Raw genomic sequence first — 16,474 nt, forward strand, 5'->3', positions numbered from 1 at the left:
AAATAATGACAGAAAAGTTCCCCTACTTGGTGAAAGAAATAGACTTACAAGTCCAGGAAGTGCAGAGAACCCCAAACAAAAGGGATCCAAAGAGGACCACACCAAGACACACCATAATTAAAATGCCAAGGGGAAAAGACAAAGAGAGAATCTTAAAAGCAGCAAGAGAAAAACAGTTAGTTACCTAGAAGGGAGCACCCATACGACTGTCAGCTGATTTCTCCACAGAAACTATGCAGGCCAGAATGGAGTGGCAAGAAATATTCAAAGTGATGAATAGCAAGTACCTACAACCAAGATTACTCTACCCAGCAAAGCTATCATTTAGAATTGAAGGGCAGATAAAGAGCTTCACAGACAAGAAAAAGCTAAAGGAATACTTCACCACCAAACTAGTATTATATGAAATGCTTAAGGGTATTCTTTAAGAAGAGGAAGAAGAAGAAAAAAGTAAATATAAAAATTATGAACCACAGAGTGACAACAAATACATATCTATCAATAAGTGAATCTAAAAATCAAGTCAATAAAAAAATCTGATGAACAGAATAAACTGGTGCATATAATAGAATCAGGGGCATAGAAAGGGAGTGGACTGACAATTCTCAGGGAGATAGGAGTGTGGGGGATGTGGGAAGAGACTGGACAAAAATCGTACACTTATGGATGAAGACAGTGTGGGGGGGAGGTCAGGGCAGAGGGTGGGGTGGGAACTGGGTGGAGGGGAGCTATGGGGGGAAAAAAGAGGAACAACTATAATAATCTGAACAATAAAGATTTATTAGTAAAAAAATAAAAAATAAAATAAAGAATAATATACAGGGATTCAAAAGTAGACTAGAGGATCCTAAGAATCAAGTCAATGATTTCAAATATGTGGAAGCAAAAAACACCCTACTAGATGAGAAAAAAAATAATAATAAAAAATAAAAAAATAAATGCAAAAATATGAGGATAGTGTAAGGAGCCTCTGGGACAACTTCAAGTGTACCAACATCTGAATTATGGCGGTGCCAGAAGAAGAGAGAAAGCAAGACATTGAAAACCTATTTGAAGAAATAATGACAGAAAACTTCCCCTACCTAGTGAAAAAAATAGACTTACAAGTCCAGGAAGCACAGAGAACTCCAAACAAGAGTAATCCAAAGAGGACCACACCAAGACACATCATAATTAAAATGTCAAGGGCAAAAGACAAAGAGAAAATCTTAAAAGCAGCAAGAAAAACAGTTAGTTACCTACAAGGGAGTACCCATATGACTGTCAGCTGATTTCTCAACATAAACAATGCAGGCCAGAAGGGAGTGGCAAGAAATATTCAAAGTGATGAATAGCAAGAACCTACAACCAAGACTACTCTACCCAGCAAAGCTATTATTCAGAATGGAGGGTCAGATAAAGAGCTTCACAGATAAGAAAAAGCTAAAGGAGTTCATCACCACCAAACCAGTATTATATGAAATGCTGAAGGGAATTCTAGAAGAAGATGAAGAAGAAGAAGAAGAAGAAGAAGAAGAAGAAGAAGAAGAAGAAGAAGAAGAAGAAGAAGAAGAAGAAGAAGAAGAAGGAAGGAGAAGGAGAAAAACAAGAAGAATGAGAAGAAAAAGGAGGAGGAAGAGGAGGAGGAGGAGGAGGAGGAGGAGGAGAAAAGGGTTAAGATAAAAAATGATAAACAACAAAGTGACAACAAATACATATCAACAAGTGAATCTAAAAATCAAATGAATGAAAAATCTGATGAACAGAATAAACTGGTGAATGGAATAGAATCAGGGGCATGGAAATGGAACAGAATGATGATTCGCAGAGGGAAGGGAGTGTGTGGGGGTTCAGGAAGAGGTTAGACAAAGATCTTATATTCATGTATGCAGTACCTATGGACACAGACCATAGAGTGGTTAGGGCCTGGGGTGGTGTGGGAACCAGGTGGAGGAGAGCTATGGGGGAAAAAAAAGAGGGACATCTGTAATAATCTCAACAATAAAGATTAAAAAAAAGAAGGTGTTTAACATGGAGAGGGTATAGAACTGGGGACTATAGTTTGCCTTTGGAAATTTGTTTTTGCTTCCTTTCACACTATCTGGCACATGGGTTCTCTCTGGCATTGCATTGATGGAAGAAATAAAACTTTTCTATGTTTTACCTATTACAACCTGAATATAGTTTCAAAGTACAGGGACAGGCTGGATTCATACTATCACAGAAAGCTTTTACTGAAGTATCAGTGGCACTTAATACCTGTTAAAGTAGCTCCTGTGGAATTGTGTCCTTGTCCTCAACAAAGAATTTACAGCAATGAACTCTGAAGACCATGGGCTACATCTGAGTGCCCTCTGTAGTGCTGGGGACACAAGCTCCTCTGTACTGAAACAGCTCAGTGGCTGACTGATGGAGATGAGATCTGTGCACTCACAACTGAGGTGCTGCGAGTAAGAGGGAATCTATTGCCAAACCCCACAGATATTTCTCCTGTCAGAGAAAAAGATGTTCTTCCTGAACCCACATATCCTTCCATTTCTTATAGGAAATTCAGTTCCATTATAATCCTACTAGAGGTCCGGTGCATGAAATTTGTTCATGGGTGGCTGGGTCCCTCTCAGCCAAGCCTACACCCTCTCCAATCGGGACCCCTTGGGGGATGTCCAACTGCCAGTTTAGGCCCGATCTGGCCCGATCCCAGAGATCGGGCCTAAACCAGCAGTCAAACATCCCTCTCAAAATCTGGGACTACTGGCTCCTAACTGCTCACCTGCCTGCTGGCCTGGTCACCCCAACTACCCCCCTCTGCCGGCCTAGTCTGCCCTAACTGCCTCTGCCTGCTGGCCTGATTGCCCCTTAATACTCCCCCTGCTAGCCTGGTCGCCCCCAACTGCCCCCTGCTAGCCTGGTCAACCCTTACTGCCCCCCCCCCCCAGCCTGGTAACCCCCAACTGCCCCTCTCTGCCAGCCTGGTCACCCCTAACTGCCCCCCCCCTGCTGGCCTGGTTGCCCCTCACTGCCCCCCCTACTGGCCTGGTTGCCCCCAACTGCCCCCTGCTGGCCTGGTAGCCCCCAAATGCACTCCTCCCACTGGCCTGGTCACCCCTAACTGCCCCCCCTGCCAGCCTGGTCTCTCCATGCAGCCTGCTGTTCAGTCATTTGGTTGTCCCTCACTAACCCCCCCTGCCGGCCTTGTCACCCCATGCAGCCTGCTGTTCAGTCGCCCATTTGGTTGTTTCAGTTGTGACTGTCCCTGGCTTTTTATATATTAGGATGGAACCACCATCTTTTATGTGGTCCATTGTTGACCAAAATGTTGTTATGGGGCTCATGACTGGATGTCAATTGTATATTGATAAAGCTGGGGGGAAAAAGACCATGCATTCCAATCCCCTCAATTTTTGGATGAAGAAACTGAGGCTCCTGAAGGAAAAGTTACTCAAGGTCACACAGTTATAATTGACAGAACTAGGACTAGAATCCCTAGTCTTCTAATTCTTAATATAATATATTTCACTATATTCCTGTGCTTATCCCCCAACTAAGCACCTAAGATCTTAACTATCCTAGTAGATAATTTTATATCCTGATATTTACAACTCTCCAATGAAAAAAATGCTACAAATCCACCTAGAAGAATATATTTCACTAGAGGCCCAGTGCATGGATTTGTGCACCAATGGGGTCCCTTTGCCTCGCCTGCGCCCTCTCTCAATCTGGGACCCCTTGGGGGATGTCAGACTGCTGGTTTTGGCCCAATCACTGCATGCCAGGCCAGGGGACCCCACTGGTGCACAAATCTGTGCACTGAGCCTCTAATATGCATATAGTGTCTTTGGTTAATCTCTTCCCACCCTCCCCCGACTTCCCTCTGAGATTCATCAGTCTGTTTCATGTTTCTATGCCTGTGTGTTGAGCATCTTCCCCCTGGTGGTCAGTGCGTGTCATAACTACTGGTTGAAAGGTTGAACAGTCGAATGGTCAAACAGTCACTTAGGCTTTTATATATATAGATTGCCATTTATGATTAAGAAGTTCTTCCATACATATAACTCAAAAATTTCCCGCTACAACATAAATCCTTTCCTCTTTGGTCTGTCCTTAATGGAAATGGATCACAGATGTTTACTATCACCAATAGCATTTATGAAATATGTGTGTACACATGTGTGCCTGTACAGACATACGTTGGAGATATTGTAGGTTTGGTTCCAGACCACTGCAATAAAGTTAATATTGCAATAAAGCAATCATAATATTTTTGTTGTTGGAGGGTCCTGTCTCCAATTTGTAAAAAAATGAAACATCTGTGAAGCACAATAAAACGAGGTATGCCTGTGGACACATTCACACACACACACACACACACACACACACACACACACACGTAACCAAAAATTAAGCTTCTTTTCTATAGGCTAAGTGACTCCTCAGTGGCAAACCAAGTCAGAAAAATAGCACCTATGAAGGAATGTAAGACTCGGGTCTTTTAATTCTGTTCCTTTAATGCTACAGCAAAACCTTGAGCAAGAGATGAACCCATGGGGGTGATTTAGCATCTTAATATTAACTAAATATCCAAATTCACTGATATCCAACTAAATAGGACCTCTGATAGCCAGAACTTCTTTGCTATATATTTACTTTGGCATCACAAAATAAGGCAGGGCCCAGACTGATCTCATATCCTATACCTTTGCCATTTCTAGTTTAGAGTAAGAAATATTGCTGATCCAAATGGTACGTGATGGTGAAAAAATATTCATCTATGGACTCTACTTAAGAGCATCTCACAGTGAAGTACAGTTATTCATATATCCTTGATCAAGAACATAGCCACTCTGTCTGAGAAGGTTGTCCTTATCAGTGGAATGCTCAGTTTTGGGAGAAAGATGATTGCAGTGAAGAGAGAGATAAGGCCCTGTTTCTTAGAGAACTGGATCAGCTCAATTTCCCCTGGAGGTTAGTGGGGTGACATGTTGTAGCAAAATTGTACTCAGACCTCCTGAGCTCTCCTTACTAAGACAAGAAAACAGATTCAGAGATTTAAAAATATTTTATCAGGTAATCAAAAAACCTTATTAAGTAGAACATCTTTTAGATTTCTGAGATTCAATGGATTGAGAGTCCAAACTGAGTTGTCTTGGAAATAAATAATTCAATCTAACAACTAGGAAAGCTCATGTAAAATAATTTAAGCAGACAGATTGCCAATGTGACCCTCCTGAAACCACCCTAATAAAGGGAACCACCCTTGTAAAACAAAGCTACTCACGGCAATAAGCTGGTAGGAGTTGTTCATCATGGCTATCAGCATGTTCAGCAGCACTACCAGGGAGATGACGTTGTATGTCCCAAACATGGTAGCTCCCACAAACTCTGTGAACTCATGTCTGGCTTTCACATTGGTGACATAGAGATTTAAAAGTCCGAATACAGACCAGAAGAGTGACTGAAGGGTTTCAAAGAGCCTAAAGAGAGAAAAGAGCAGGTTAGTTAATTCTTCAGGAAGAGCAAGATGAGAGAAAATGTGAGGTAATCTGCTTAATAAGGAGGCTGCCATATTTGCATCCAAACAGACTGATGATCTCACATATTTTGGTCTCTTCCCCAACTCAAACCAACTAGATCAGTTTGTTTGTTTGATCTCACTTCTTATGCTTTGTCTTTCCACCTATACCATCTCCCTCTTCTTAGTCTACGCAGAATCTATAGCATTGCAAGACTTATTTTAAAGGCTGAAGACTTCCTCCACCAAACTTCCTCTCTCATCTTCAGACCATGTGATTTACCATCAGTCTAATTACATAGAGGGAGAAATACAGTGGCACTTGCATTATGGTGCTTGGATTATATTGCTGTGGATTAAAATGTCAACTCTGACATTTGGTAATTGAGTGAACATGAGCACTTATCATTTCTAAAACTTCTATTGTGATTCCCACAGCTCCCAGGATGGTGCTCAGCTCAGTTGAGGAGCTTGAGAATTTTTGAATTAACACGTTATATGGGTTGTTTTAAATGTTATATTAACTAATAATTATTGAGTACTATAAAAGCATACTAAGCACTTTACATACATTATCATTATGATCCGTGTAAAAACTTTGTTACTTCTGAGGAAACAGAGGTTCAGAGATTGAATGACTTCCTCATGGTCACCCAGCTGTAAGTGTTTATTAACTATTTGACTTTGGAAAAGTTACATAGCCACTTTAAACTTCAAGTTTCCTGATTTCTAAAATAGTTATTGATAGGATAAATACCAATTGTTAACATTTGTGCTCTTACTATATGGCAGGCACTGTGGTATTTTCAATGTATTATAATATTTGATTCTCAGAATAACCCTATGAAGTAGATACTATTTTGTTTTTCAGATGAGAAGCTGAGGTACAGAGTGGTCACACAGCCAGGAAGAGGTAGGATTTGCACCCAGTTCTTCTGACTCTGGAGCCCACACACTTAACCATCTTACTCTATCACATAAGATACTGCACCCAACACAGTGTCTGGGATATCGTTAGCATTAAAAATGGCAGTTATTCTAATTGTTTGCTTGTACTTTCCATTAGACTATGAACTTCTTGTGGATAAGGATGCCATCTTACTCAATATGCTCATTGATTGGCACATAGCAGTTGCTGAATGTTTGTTGAATAACTCTATAAAAGATGACAGGAGAAGAAAATAACTAAAGAAAGTACAAATGAATGGCACCACCCTGTAATGATCGTATTACTAGTAAGAAGGCTATGAACTGAAATTAATGGAGAAAGCTGAAGACAATCAATAAGGACATTTAATATCTGGTCAGAAAAAAAAGAAAAGCCTTTGAGGGGACTAAGTTTTTATCCACGTAAATAATACGGGAAAATATGGACTGAATGTTAGGTAGAGAAATCAACATTGATTAGGAATAGCCATAAATGAATGGCGATAGTCTACAAGGAGGTTGCAAATGACCTGCTAGGTCACAGCTCTGTGCTATTTAGCTATACATGCATTTTTAAAAATATATATTTTATTGATTTCAGAGAGGAAGGGAGAGGGAGAGGGAGATAGAAAAATATTAATGATGAAAGAGAATAGTTGATCGGCTGCCTCCTGATGCCCCCTACTGGGGATCGAGCCTGCAATCTGGGCATGTACCCTTGCCTGGAATTGAATCTGGGACCCTTCAATCCACAGGCCAACACTCTACCCACTGAGCCAAACCTGAGCTAGGGCTGCATTTGTGATTATTGTAATTTTACACAACAAATTTTACGTGGCTTTACAAAACCAGTCTTATACCTGCATCAACAATAAAGAGACTGGAGCATGTATGCCTAAATTGAAATCCTGACTCTGCCACTGGTCATCTATGTGACTGGGAACAGCCTGCTTAACTTCTTTGTGCCCTAATTTCTCCATTTGTGAAATAGTTAATGATAATAGTGGCTACTTGATAGCATGGTTGTAAAGATTATATGAGTTAATTCATGTAAAGCTCATTTTGTAATAGTGCCTGGACCACACACTCAGTAAATATTAGTTATTTTTATGAGTATTACTAATCATCAACCCAAATACAACCTTGTTGTTGTTTTGCCTTTCTTTATTGTCCTAATAGATTGTCATCCATTTGTATATCTAGTTTACATAATTGAAATCATAGTATATATAAATTTTGTGCTTTTAAAAATTATAGATTTTGTATATATATAGAATCTTCAAAGGTAACATTTCAATAGCTGCCCAATATTCTATCCACCAAATACCAAGCTGGTCTGAATGTGTTTTCAATGCTTTAGATGAGAATAGATGGTAAGCTTAAATTTTCAGATGACATAAGACTTGGAATGTTAGCTAATAGATTGAATGACAGGATCAAGTTTCAAAAATATTTTAACAGCCTGGAACAATGTGCTAGAACTAATGAGATGACATTTAATAGGGATCAATGTAGAGCTTTGCTCTCACGCCAAGTGCCCAAGTACAAAATGAGGGAGATAGGAGAAAGGCCAAGGGTTTTTGCTGACAGGAAGTTCAAAGTTGATCAGCTGAATGACAGAGCTGGCCAGGTACTTCAACCATATGGGGGGAGGGTAAAACAGAACTAGATCTTCTAGAATTAAAGATAGGATTGCTACTGGACTTCATCCTTTTTACTCAGTTATTTAATGGGCATGTTGAACACCTTTATGTCTTAGTTTCCTCTATGATAGGTACAAGGCTTACTAACCTGGGAATCTCAGTATGGTGAGAGACAATAAATTACTAAAATACAGCAGATTATTTATTGTAGTGGAGATGTAGTTAGAAGGCCATGGAAAACACAGGAGACTGTTACTGAGAGCAAGGTCAGAGTAAGAAAAGACTTAAAGAGCAGGTAATGCTTTGGCAGAGAGTTAGAGGAGGGGTACAAGTTTTCTAGGCTGGCCAGGATGGGCATTTTAGGCAGAAGGAATGGTATGGTATGTTATGTGAGAAGGCTGTAGGGCTGAGATGCTCCCCTGTAGTTGGAAAAGAGCAAGAAAGATGTTGACTATGAAGGATAGGAGTAAGAGGGTGGAGTGGTGGGGTCCAGATAACTAAATCCTGTGTGCTATGGTAAAGAGGTGAATTTTATACTGGAGAAAATTCAGATACCTGGTGAGCCTTAAGCCTAGGAGATGACAGGATAACACTGGTATTTGAAAAGAAACCTTCGTGTGGCAGGTGGGAAGTTATTTAGAGGAGAGATAAGACTTAAGGCTGGCACATGGAACACTTTCCAGGACAGACTCACATGTTAGGGCACAAAATAAGTCTTAATAATTTATTTTTTTCATGTTTCAGAAAAATATTTATAACTGATATCTACACCATTCAGTTTCTACTTTCAATAGTCAACTTCTTAGCATAAAGCCCCAGACTGTTATACTAATCCAGATTTTAAGTCTTAATACATTTAAGAAGATGGAAATCATATCAAGCATATTCTCTGACCATAGTGGTATGAAACTAGAAATCAATCACAAGGAAAAAAAAAAGAAAAACACACAAAGACATATAAGCCTAACCAATGGACACAGACACCAGGGGGTTGAGGGCATGGGTGGGGGTTAGGGGGGCAACAGAGGGATAAGAACACATATGTAATAACTTAATCAATAAAGAAAAAAAGAAAAACATACAAAGATATGGAGGCTAAGTAACATTACTAAACACTGAATGACTTAGAAACAAGATCAAGGAAGAAATCAAAATATACCTTGAAACAAATGAAAATGAAGATACAACAACCTCAAATCAATGGGACGTAGCAAAAGCAGCCCTACAAATGAAATTCATAGCACTACAGGCCTAAAATCAGAAACAAGAAGAATCTCAAATAAACAATCTAACTTTACACTTAAAAGTACTATGAAAAGAACAGCAACAAAAATGCCCAAAATGTCTAGAAGAAATAAAAATCAGAGCATAAATAAACAAAATAGAGTCTAAAAAATACAAAAGATAAGTGAAACCAAGTGCTGTTTTTTGAAAAGATAAACAAGATTAACAAACCTTTAACAGACTCACCAAGAAAAAAAGAGTGAGGAACCAAATAAATAAAATTGGAAATGAAAAAGGAGAAGTAACAACTGACTCCACAGAAATAAAATGTATTGCAAGAAAGAATTATAAACAATTATATGACAACAAATTGGACAATGTGGACAAAATGGATAAATTCCTAGAATAAAACAATCTTCTAAAAGTGAATCAGGAAGAATCAGATAATCTGAATAGACAGATAACAACTAATGAAATCAAAGCAGTAATAAAACAAAAACTTTCAACAAACAAAAGTTCTGGATTGGACAGCTTCACAGATGAATTGTACCAAAGAAAAAATAATACCTATCCTTCTCAAACTATTCCCAAAATTCAACAGGAGGTAAGACTCCCAAGCTCACTTCATGAGGCCAGTAGTATCCTAAATGCAAAACCAGATAAAGACACTACAAAGAAAGAAAATTATAGCCGAAACCGGTTTGGCTCAGTGGATAGAGCGTTGGCCTGCGGACTGAAGGGTCCCAGGTTCGATTCCGGTCAAGGGCATGTACCTTGGATGCGGGCACATCCCCAGTGGGAGGTGTGCAGGAGGCAGCTGATCAATGTTTCTCTCTCATCGATGTTTCTAGCTTTCTATCCCTCTCCCTTCCTCTCTGTAAAATATCAATAAAATATATTTAAAAAAAAAAAGTAAGAAAATTACAGGCCAATATCTCTGATGAACATAATGCTGAAACCCTCAACAAAATATTAGTGAACTGGATCCAGCAATACATTAAAAAGATCATACATCATGATCAACTTGGATTTATTCCTGGGATACAAGGTTAGTACAATATCCGCAAATCAATAAACATGATACACCACGTAAACAAAATGAAAGATAAAAACCACATGCTCATACCAATATATTCAGAAATAGCATTTCATAAAATTCAGCACCCAATTATGATAAAAACTCTCAGCAAAGTGGGAATAAAGGCAACATACCTCAACATAATAAAGGCCATATATGACAAACTCACAGCCAATATCATACTCAATGGGCAAAATCTAAAAGTGTTTTCCTTAAGATCAGTAACAAGTAAGGGATGCACACTTTCACCACTCTTATTCAACATGGTACTGGAAGTCCTATCCACAGTGATCAGACAAGAAGAAGAAATGAAAGGCATGCAAATTGAAAAGGAAAAAGTAAAACTGTCATTATTTTCATATGACATGATACTGTATATTGAGAACCTTAAAGATTCCACCAAAACTATTAGAACTGATGAATGAATTCAGTAAAGCAGCAGGATACAATATCAATATCTAGAAATCAGTTGTATTTTATACACCAATAATGAACTATCATAAAGGAAAGCTAAGCAAATAATTCCATTTACAATTGCATCAAAATAAATAAATTACCTAGGAATAATTTTAATTAAGGAGGTAAAAGACTTATACTTGGAAAATTATAAAACACTGAAGGAAGAAATTAAAGAAGATACAAGCAAATGAAAGTATATTCCATGTCCATAGATAGGAAAATTCACATAATTAAAATGTCCATATTTCCCAAAGAAATCTATAGATTCCACACAATTCTTATCAAGATACCAATGGCATGTTTCACAGAACTAGAACAAATATTCCAAAAATTTATATGAAATCACAAAAGTCCCTGAATAGGCATGGTAATCTTGAGAAATAAGAACAAGGTTGGAGGACTCACACTGCCTAATATCAAGCTGTACTACAAGGCCATAGAAATCTAAACAACATAGTACTGTCATAAAAACAGACATTAAGATCAGTGGAACAGAATAGAGAATCCAGAAATAAACCCACACCTTATGGTCAATTAATACTTTACAAAGGATGAAAAACATACAATAGGGTAAAGATAGCCTATTCAATAAATGGTGTTGGGAAAACTGGACAGATACATGCAAAAAAATGAAACTAGACTACCTTCTTACACGATACACAAGAATAAACTCAAAATGGATTGAAGACTTAATATAAGACTTGAAATCATAAAAATCCTAGAAGAAAACTCTGACATTTCTCTTAGCCCAAGGATATATATATATATATATATATATATATATATATATACAAGAGAAACAAAAGAAAAAATAAACAAATGGGACTATATCAAACTAAAAAGTTTTGCACAGCAAAGGAAACCATCAACAAAATGAAAAGACAATCTACTAAATAGGATAACATATTTACCAATTTTATATCTTATAAGGGGTTAATATCCTAAATGTATAAAGAACTCATACAATTAAAACCAAACAATCCAATTAAGAAATGTGCAAAGGAATTGAATAGTCACTTCTCCCAAGAGGACATACCAATAGCCAATAGACATGTGTAAAGATGCTTAATGTCACTAATTAACAGAGAGCTGCAAATTAAAACCATAATGAGATATTACCTAGCACCTGTCAGAATGGCTATCATCAATAAATCAACAAACAACAAGTGTTGGCCAGGATGTGGAGAAAAGGGAACCCTCATGCACTGTTGGTGGGAATGTAGATTGGTGCAGCCACTAAAGAAAACAGGATAGAGATTCCTCAAAAAATTAAAAATGTCCACTGCCTTATGACCTAGTGACTCACTTCTGGGAATTTTTCCAAAGAAACCCCAAACACTAGAACTGATAAATTTGGGAGAATATATGCACCTCTATGTTCATTGCAGTATTATTTACAATAGCCAAGATTTGGACGCAGCCTAAGTGCCCATCAGTAGATGAGTGGATAATAAAGCTCTGGTACATTTATGCAACGGAATATTACTCAGCTGTAAAAAAAGAAGGAAATCCTTACCCCTTGTAACAGCATGGATGGACCTGGAGAGTTTTATGCTAAATGAAATAAGCCAGTCAGAGAAAGACAAGTACCATATGATTTCACTTATATGTAGAATCTAATGAACAAAATAGAAACAGATTCATAGGTACAGAGAACAGACTGATAGCTAGAAGAGGAGAAGGGGTTGGAGAGCTGGGTGAAAAGGTGAAGTGATTAACACCCCTCCCCCGCAATTTATAGACACAGATTACAATGTCTTGATTGCCAGATGGATAGGGTGGTGAGGCAAGGTAAAAGAGGGTAAAGGAGGGGATAAATGGTCATGGAAGGAGACTTGACTTTGAGTGATGAGCACACAATATAATATACAGATGATTTATTATAGAATTGTACACTTGAAACCTATATAATTGCATTAACCAATGTCACCTCAATAAATACAATAAATTTTTTGAAAGGAAAGACTTAAAGCTGGGAGACAAGCATGCAGCAGTTCTTGGAAGAGCTAATTTAGACCTGAATAAAGACAGTGGTGTGTGTGTGTGTGTGTGTGTGTGTGTGTGTGTGTGTGTGTGTGTGTGTGTAGAGGATGGATTCAGGAAATATTTAGGAAATAAGACTAACAGGGATGAATGAAAGACTAGATGTGTTGCATGAGAGAGAAGGTGAGAGTCCCAGATGATGCTTAGGATTCTGGCTGGTGTTACTTAATAAGGTGAGGAATTAAAGTGAAAATAGGTTTAGGATGGGGATATGGAGATAAGGAATTTAGCTGTGGATATTTTGTGTTTGAGAGGCCTGTGGCACAGCCAGATGTATTCAGGAGGTATCTGGAGATAAGGGCTTGGGCCTCAGAAAGAGATACAAGACCAGAAAGTTAGCTTCTTACCACTTCCACCCCTTTCTCTCACAAGTCCTGTGTGATCAGAATGGTGATGCCTTCCCAGTTGCTTCTCTTGACAGCAGATGAAGGCCAAGTACTCTCAGAATGGAATTCTGAACTAAAACCACCAATAGTACTGTCATGTGATTGTCAGCAAGGACACAATTCCCCTTGAATTGTGTGCCAAGGGGAAAAAGAGATTTTTCCCTCTTTTAAGCCAAAGAATAGTAATGGCATCTCTGTAGAATTAGAAGAAAAAGGATGACAATAAGCATGCCATACTTTGTTCTAGGCATACAAACAAGTTCACTTTCCCCTTCTCTAAAAGCTGAGTCTTTGTGATGCCCTGAGTAGCATGTATTTCAGTAGGTTTATACAGAAAATGCCTGAGTTGAATAATTTAAAAGAAAACATAAATCAGAGTCAGACCTGTATGGAAGAAAAAAAAATCAACACCTAGAGAAAAGTTGAGCTAATATTACTGTTGATTTGGCCCCAGCAGGATGATGCTTCTTCATAACTGACCCCCAAGATATAATTTTGTGTATGACAGTGCCCATTCTTGTCAATTATCCCTGCTGGGAAAGTGATGGGAGCAAAATGTCAGTTGGCAACAGGGGTGTTAATAATCACTACAGACTTGCAAGAAGGTGTTTCATAAACTTCCTAAGCATAGTTTATATGAAAGGGTAATTGGCAGGGACCTGGCATCCTGGAAAACACCTTGCATTCAGATGTTAAATTCTGTTGAATGCTTTGATGGGAACAAATGTAGTCTCCTAGTGCTTAAGCCACTACAAAATTGCTCTTTATATTGAAAACAGGTTGATGTGAAATCTGTCTCTAGAGTTATGCAGGAGAGGAAGCAGTTCCTCGTCTGGAGGCACTAGCAAGGTGACCAGTTGCCATTAAACACCCAAGGTTGGCTTAATAAAAATAGCACTATTTCTTTGTCAACTCATTTGGCCTCTCTTTCCTTTCACATGAGTCTGGTTTCTCTATCCAAAATTTTACCCTGAGAGGCAATAATTATGGCCTAGTGGAGTGGGTGGGCACTGCAAAATGGGCAATGGAATAAGCCAACATTTTTCAAACTCTATTCACTGGAACATCATCCTGGCCAATACATTAGGGCAGTGGTCGGCAAACTGCAGCTCGCGAGTCACATGCGGCTCACTAGCTGCAGTTTGCCGCTCTGTTGACTAATGAGTTTGCCGACCACTGCATTAGGGGAAACCTCTCACAACATTGTACATTCACAATGGAAAGTCTGAGAAGTCCTACAATGAAGAAATCTTTTAAAATTTGTCTTAGCATTTTAAAAAAACATTTGATTTTAGATCTTGCTTTCGTGTCTATTAACATTTCCCTGATCTGTGGTTATTTGTAACCCATTTTATAAAATGCTGCTAGAGGCAAATAATAAGAATAAGCTAGGTAGCATTGTTTTTTCCATTCTTAATTTGTGGAGCTTGGGGTCAAGCAGAAACACTTTTTTTCTTGGCCTTTGTTAATGAACGGCTTTCTAGAATATCTGAGTCCACTAAAGTGCTTCAGTTTATAGAGTTAAAGGTAAAAATTATATCTTAATTTAATGACTAAGAATATCTCACAACCTTGGGGTCATTGTTGTGATACCGATGAGTGGCACTCCCCAGAACTTGGGGTGGAGATGGGAAATGTATAGGCCACTGACACCAGGGTAAACCCATCACCATTCCTGGAACCTAACACATTTCCTGAAGTGTGCTTATTTGCTTTCTATTGTCTATTTCTCTGATAGTGATTTGTCAGGAAAAAAAAAGCCACTCTTAAGGCTTGAAGGTCCTAAAGAAGCAGGTATTGAATTTGCAAAGAAAAGTTACAGGTGTTCCATGTGTCTGGAGGTTGTAGACTCATGGACAAAGAGTCGTGAGCTGTCTCCTGTGTTCACAGTAGGAATGGGAAACATTTCCAATCAGTGCTTGGTACTCTTTGAAACCTTAAATTAATCCCAGAAGGTAAGCTGATTTTAATCTTTCTTTCAGCCTGTCCTCTCTTTCTAGCTTATTTCTGTGAAAGGTGGTGCAGTTGTCACTGGGAGATGCTCACAAGCTTTTGCCATAACCCCATTCTACACTCCACATAAGATTATGACACAGAGCATTTTTCCCTACCAGTATTCCAGCTTCTATTATACACCGTGTGTGCTCAAGCAACCTTATTGGTTCCCATTTAGCATGTCCAATTAACATGCCTTCTGTTTTACAATCCTAGGTAGGGAAAACATCCCTCAATCAGATACAATGCCCACCCCAATAATACAATCAGGTAAAAGATGCAACCACTTCACATAAAGCCCATTCAGACATACGAATTCTACAAATGTTGACCTTAATCCCATCAACCCTTATGTTTCTAACTGCAGCCTCTATTTGGTCTTCATCAACAGGTTTTGATTTTATAATACTGGGTAGGGGAAGTGTTCCACTGTCAGATATAAATCTATTTCCATAAAGCATTCAGGAAGAGGAGACACAAATTCTTTACATAAAGCCTGCTCAAACATTCCAACTTTCTTAATTCTATCAACCCTTACATTTTTATATTATCTCAATCGGTGAAGCCTGAGTCAGGGTTTCACCAATGGGTTTTGGTACCACAGTTTGTGGGACTCCTGTGTTAAATGAGTCCTGGAAACTTCTCTTTTCCACCCTCTGAGCAGTTACTTACTCTTGTGCAAAAGGTTTTAGGTCCCCAGCCAGGGGTTGATCCAAGAGACCCTTGCCCTTGTGTCAGCCTAACTTGACTAATTTAACTAACTACTGTCAGAAGAGATTGCTGATCATGTTTCTCATTGTAATTTTTGTCTTCTGGCTTTTTTAATTTCTCCAAACTGGGGTAGAGTGGACTTGTTTTGGACCCTGTAATGTTGGGGAACCAGCACAGGTCCCTTTGTCTCACCCAATCTTTGATAATACTATACTAAAATTTTTATTTTAATCTCATCAATGTCCATTTTATTCATCTCATTTTAAAATAACCATCTTAAGATTTACATCCTGCTGGGATGAGTCTTGTGACTCTCCCCTTTGTTTCTGCTCCTATCAATATATGCTTTATTCACCTTATTTCTTTTTTTTTAATTGAGAGAGAGAGAGAGAGAGAGAGAGAGAGAGAGAAGAGAGAGAGAGAGAGAGAGAGAGAGAGAGAGAGAGAGAGAGAGAGAGAGAGAGAGATTGGTTGCCTCCAGCACTCACCCTGACCAGGAATGGAACCTACACCCCTTTGG

The 16,474-nt window shown here is 38.6% G+C and overlaps 1 protein-coding gene across 5 annotated transcripts in view; it reads right to left on the minus strand.

Moving 5' to 3' along the window:
* Positions 1-16,474, minus strand: part of TRPC5 (transient receptor potential cation channel subfamily C member 5) — a 397,050-nt gene that overhangs the window by 71,184 nt on the left and 309,392 nt on the right. For all 5 annotated transcript variants that reach the window (XM_080653342.1, XM_080653344.1, XM_080653345.1 and 2 more), the window contains one exon: positions 5,255-5,450. In XM_080653342.1, coding sequence (XP_080509468.1) covers positions 5,255-5,450 — 196 coding nt within the window. The remainder of the gene's footprint in view (positions 1-5,254; positions 5,451-16,474) is intronic.

This window comes from Plecotus auritus (genome assembly GCF_963455305.1).
Source record: "Plecotus auritus genome assembly, chromosome: X".
NCBI lineage: Eukaryota > Metazoa > Chordata > Mammalia > Chiroptera > Vespertilionidae > Plecotus > Plecotus auritus.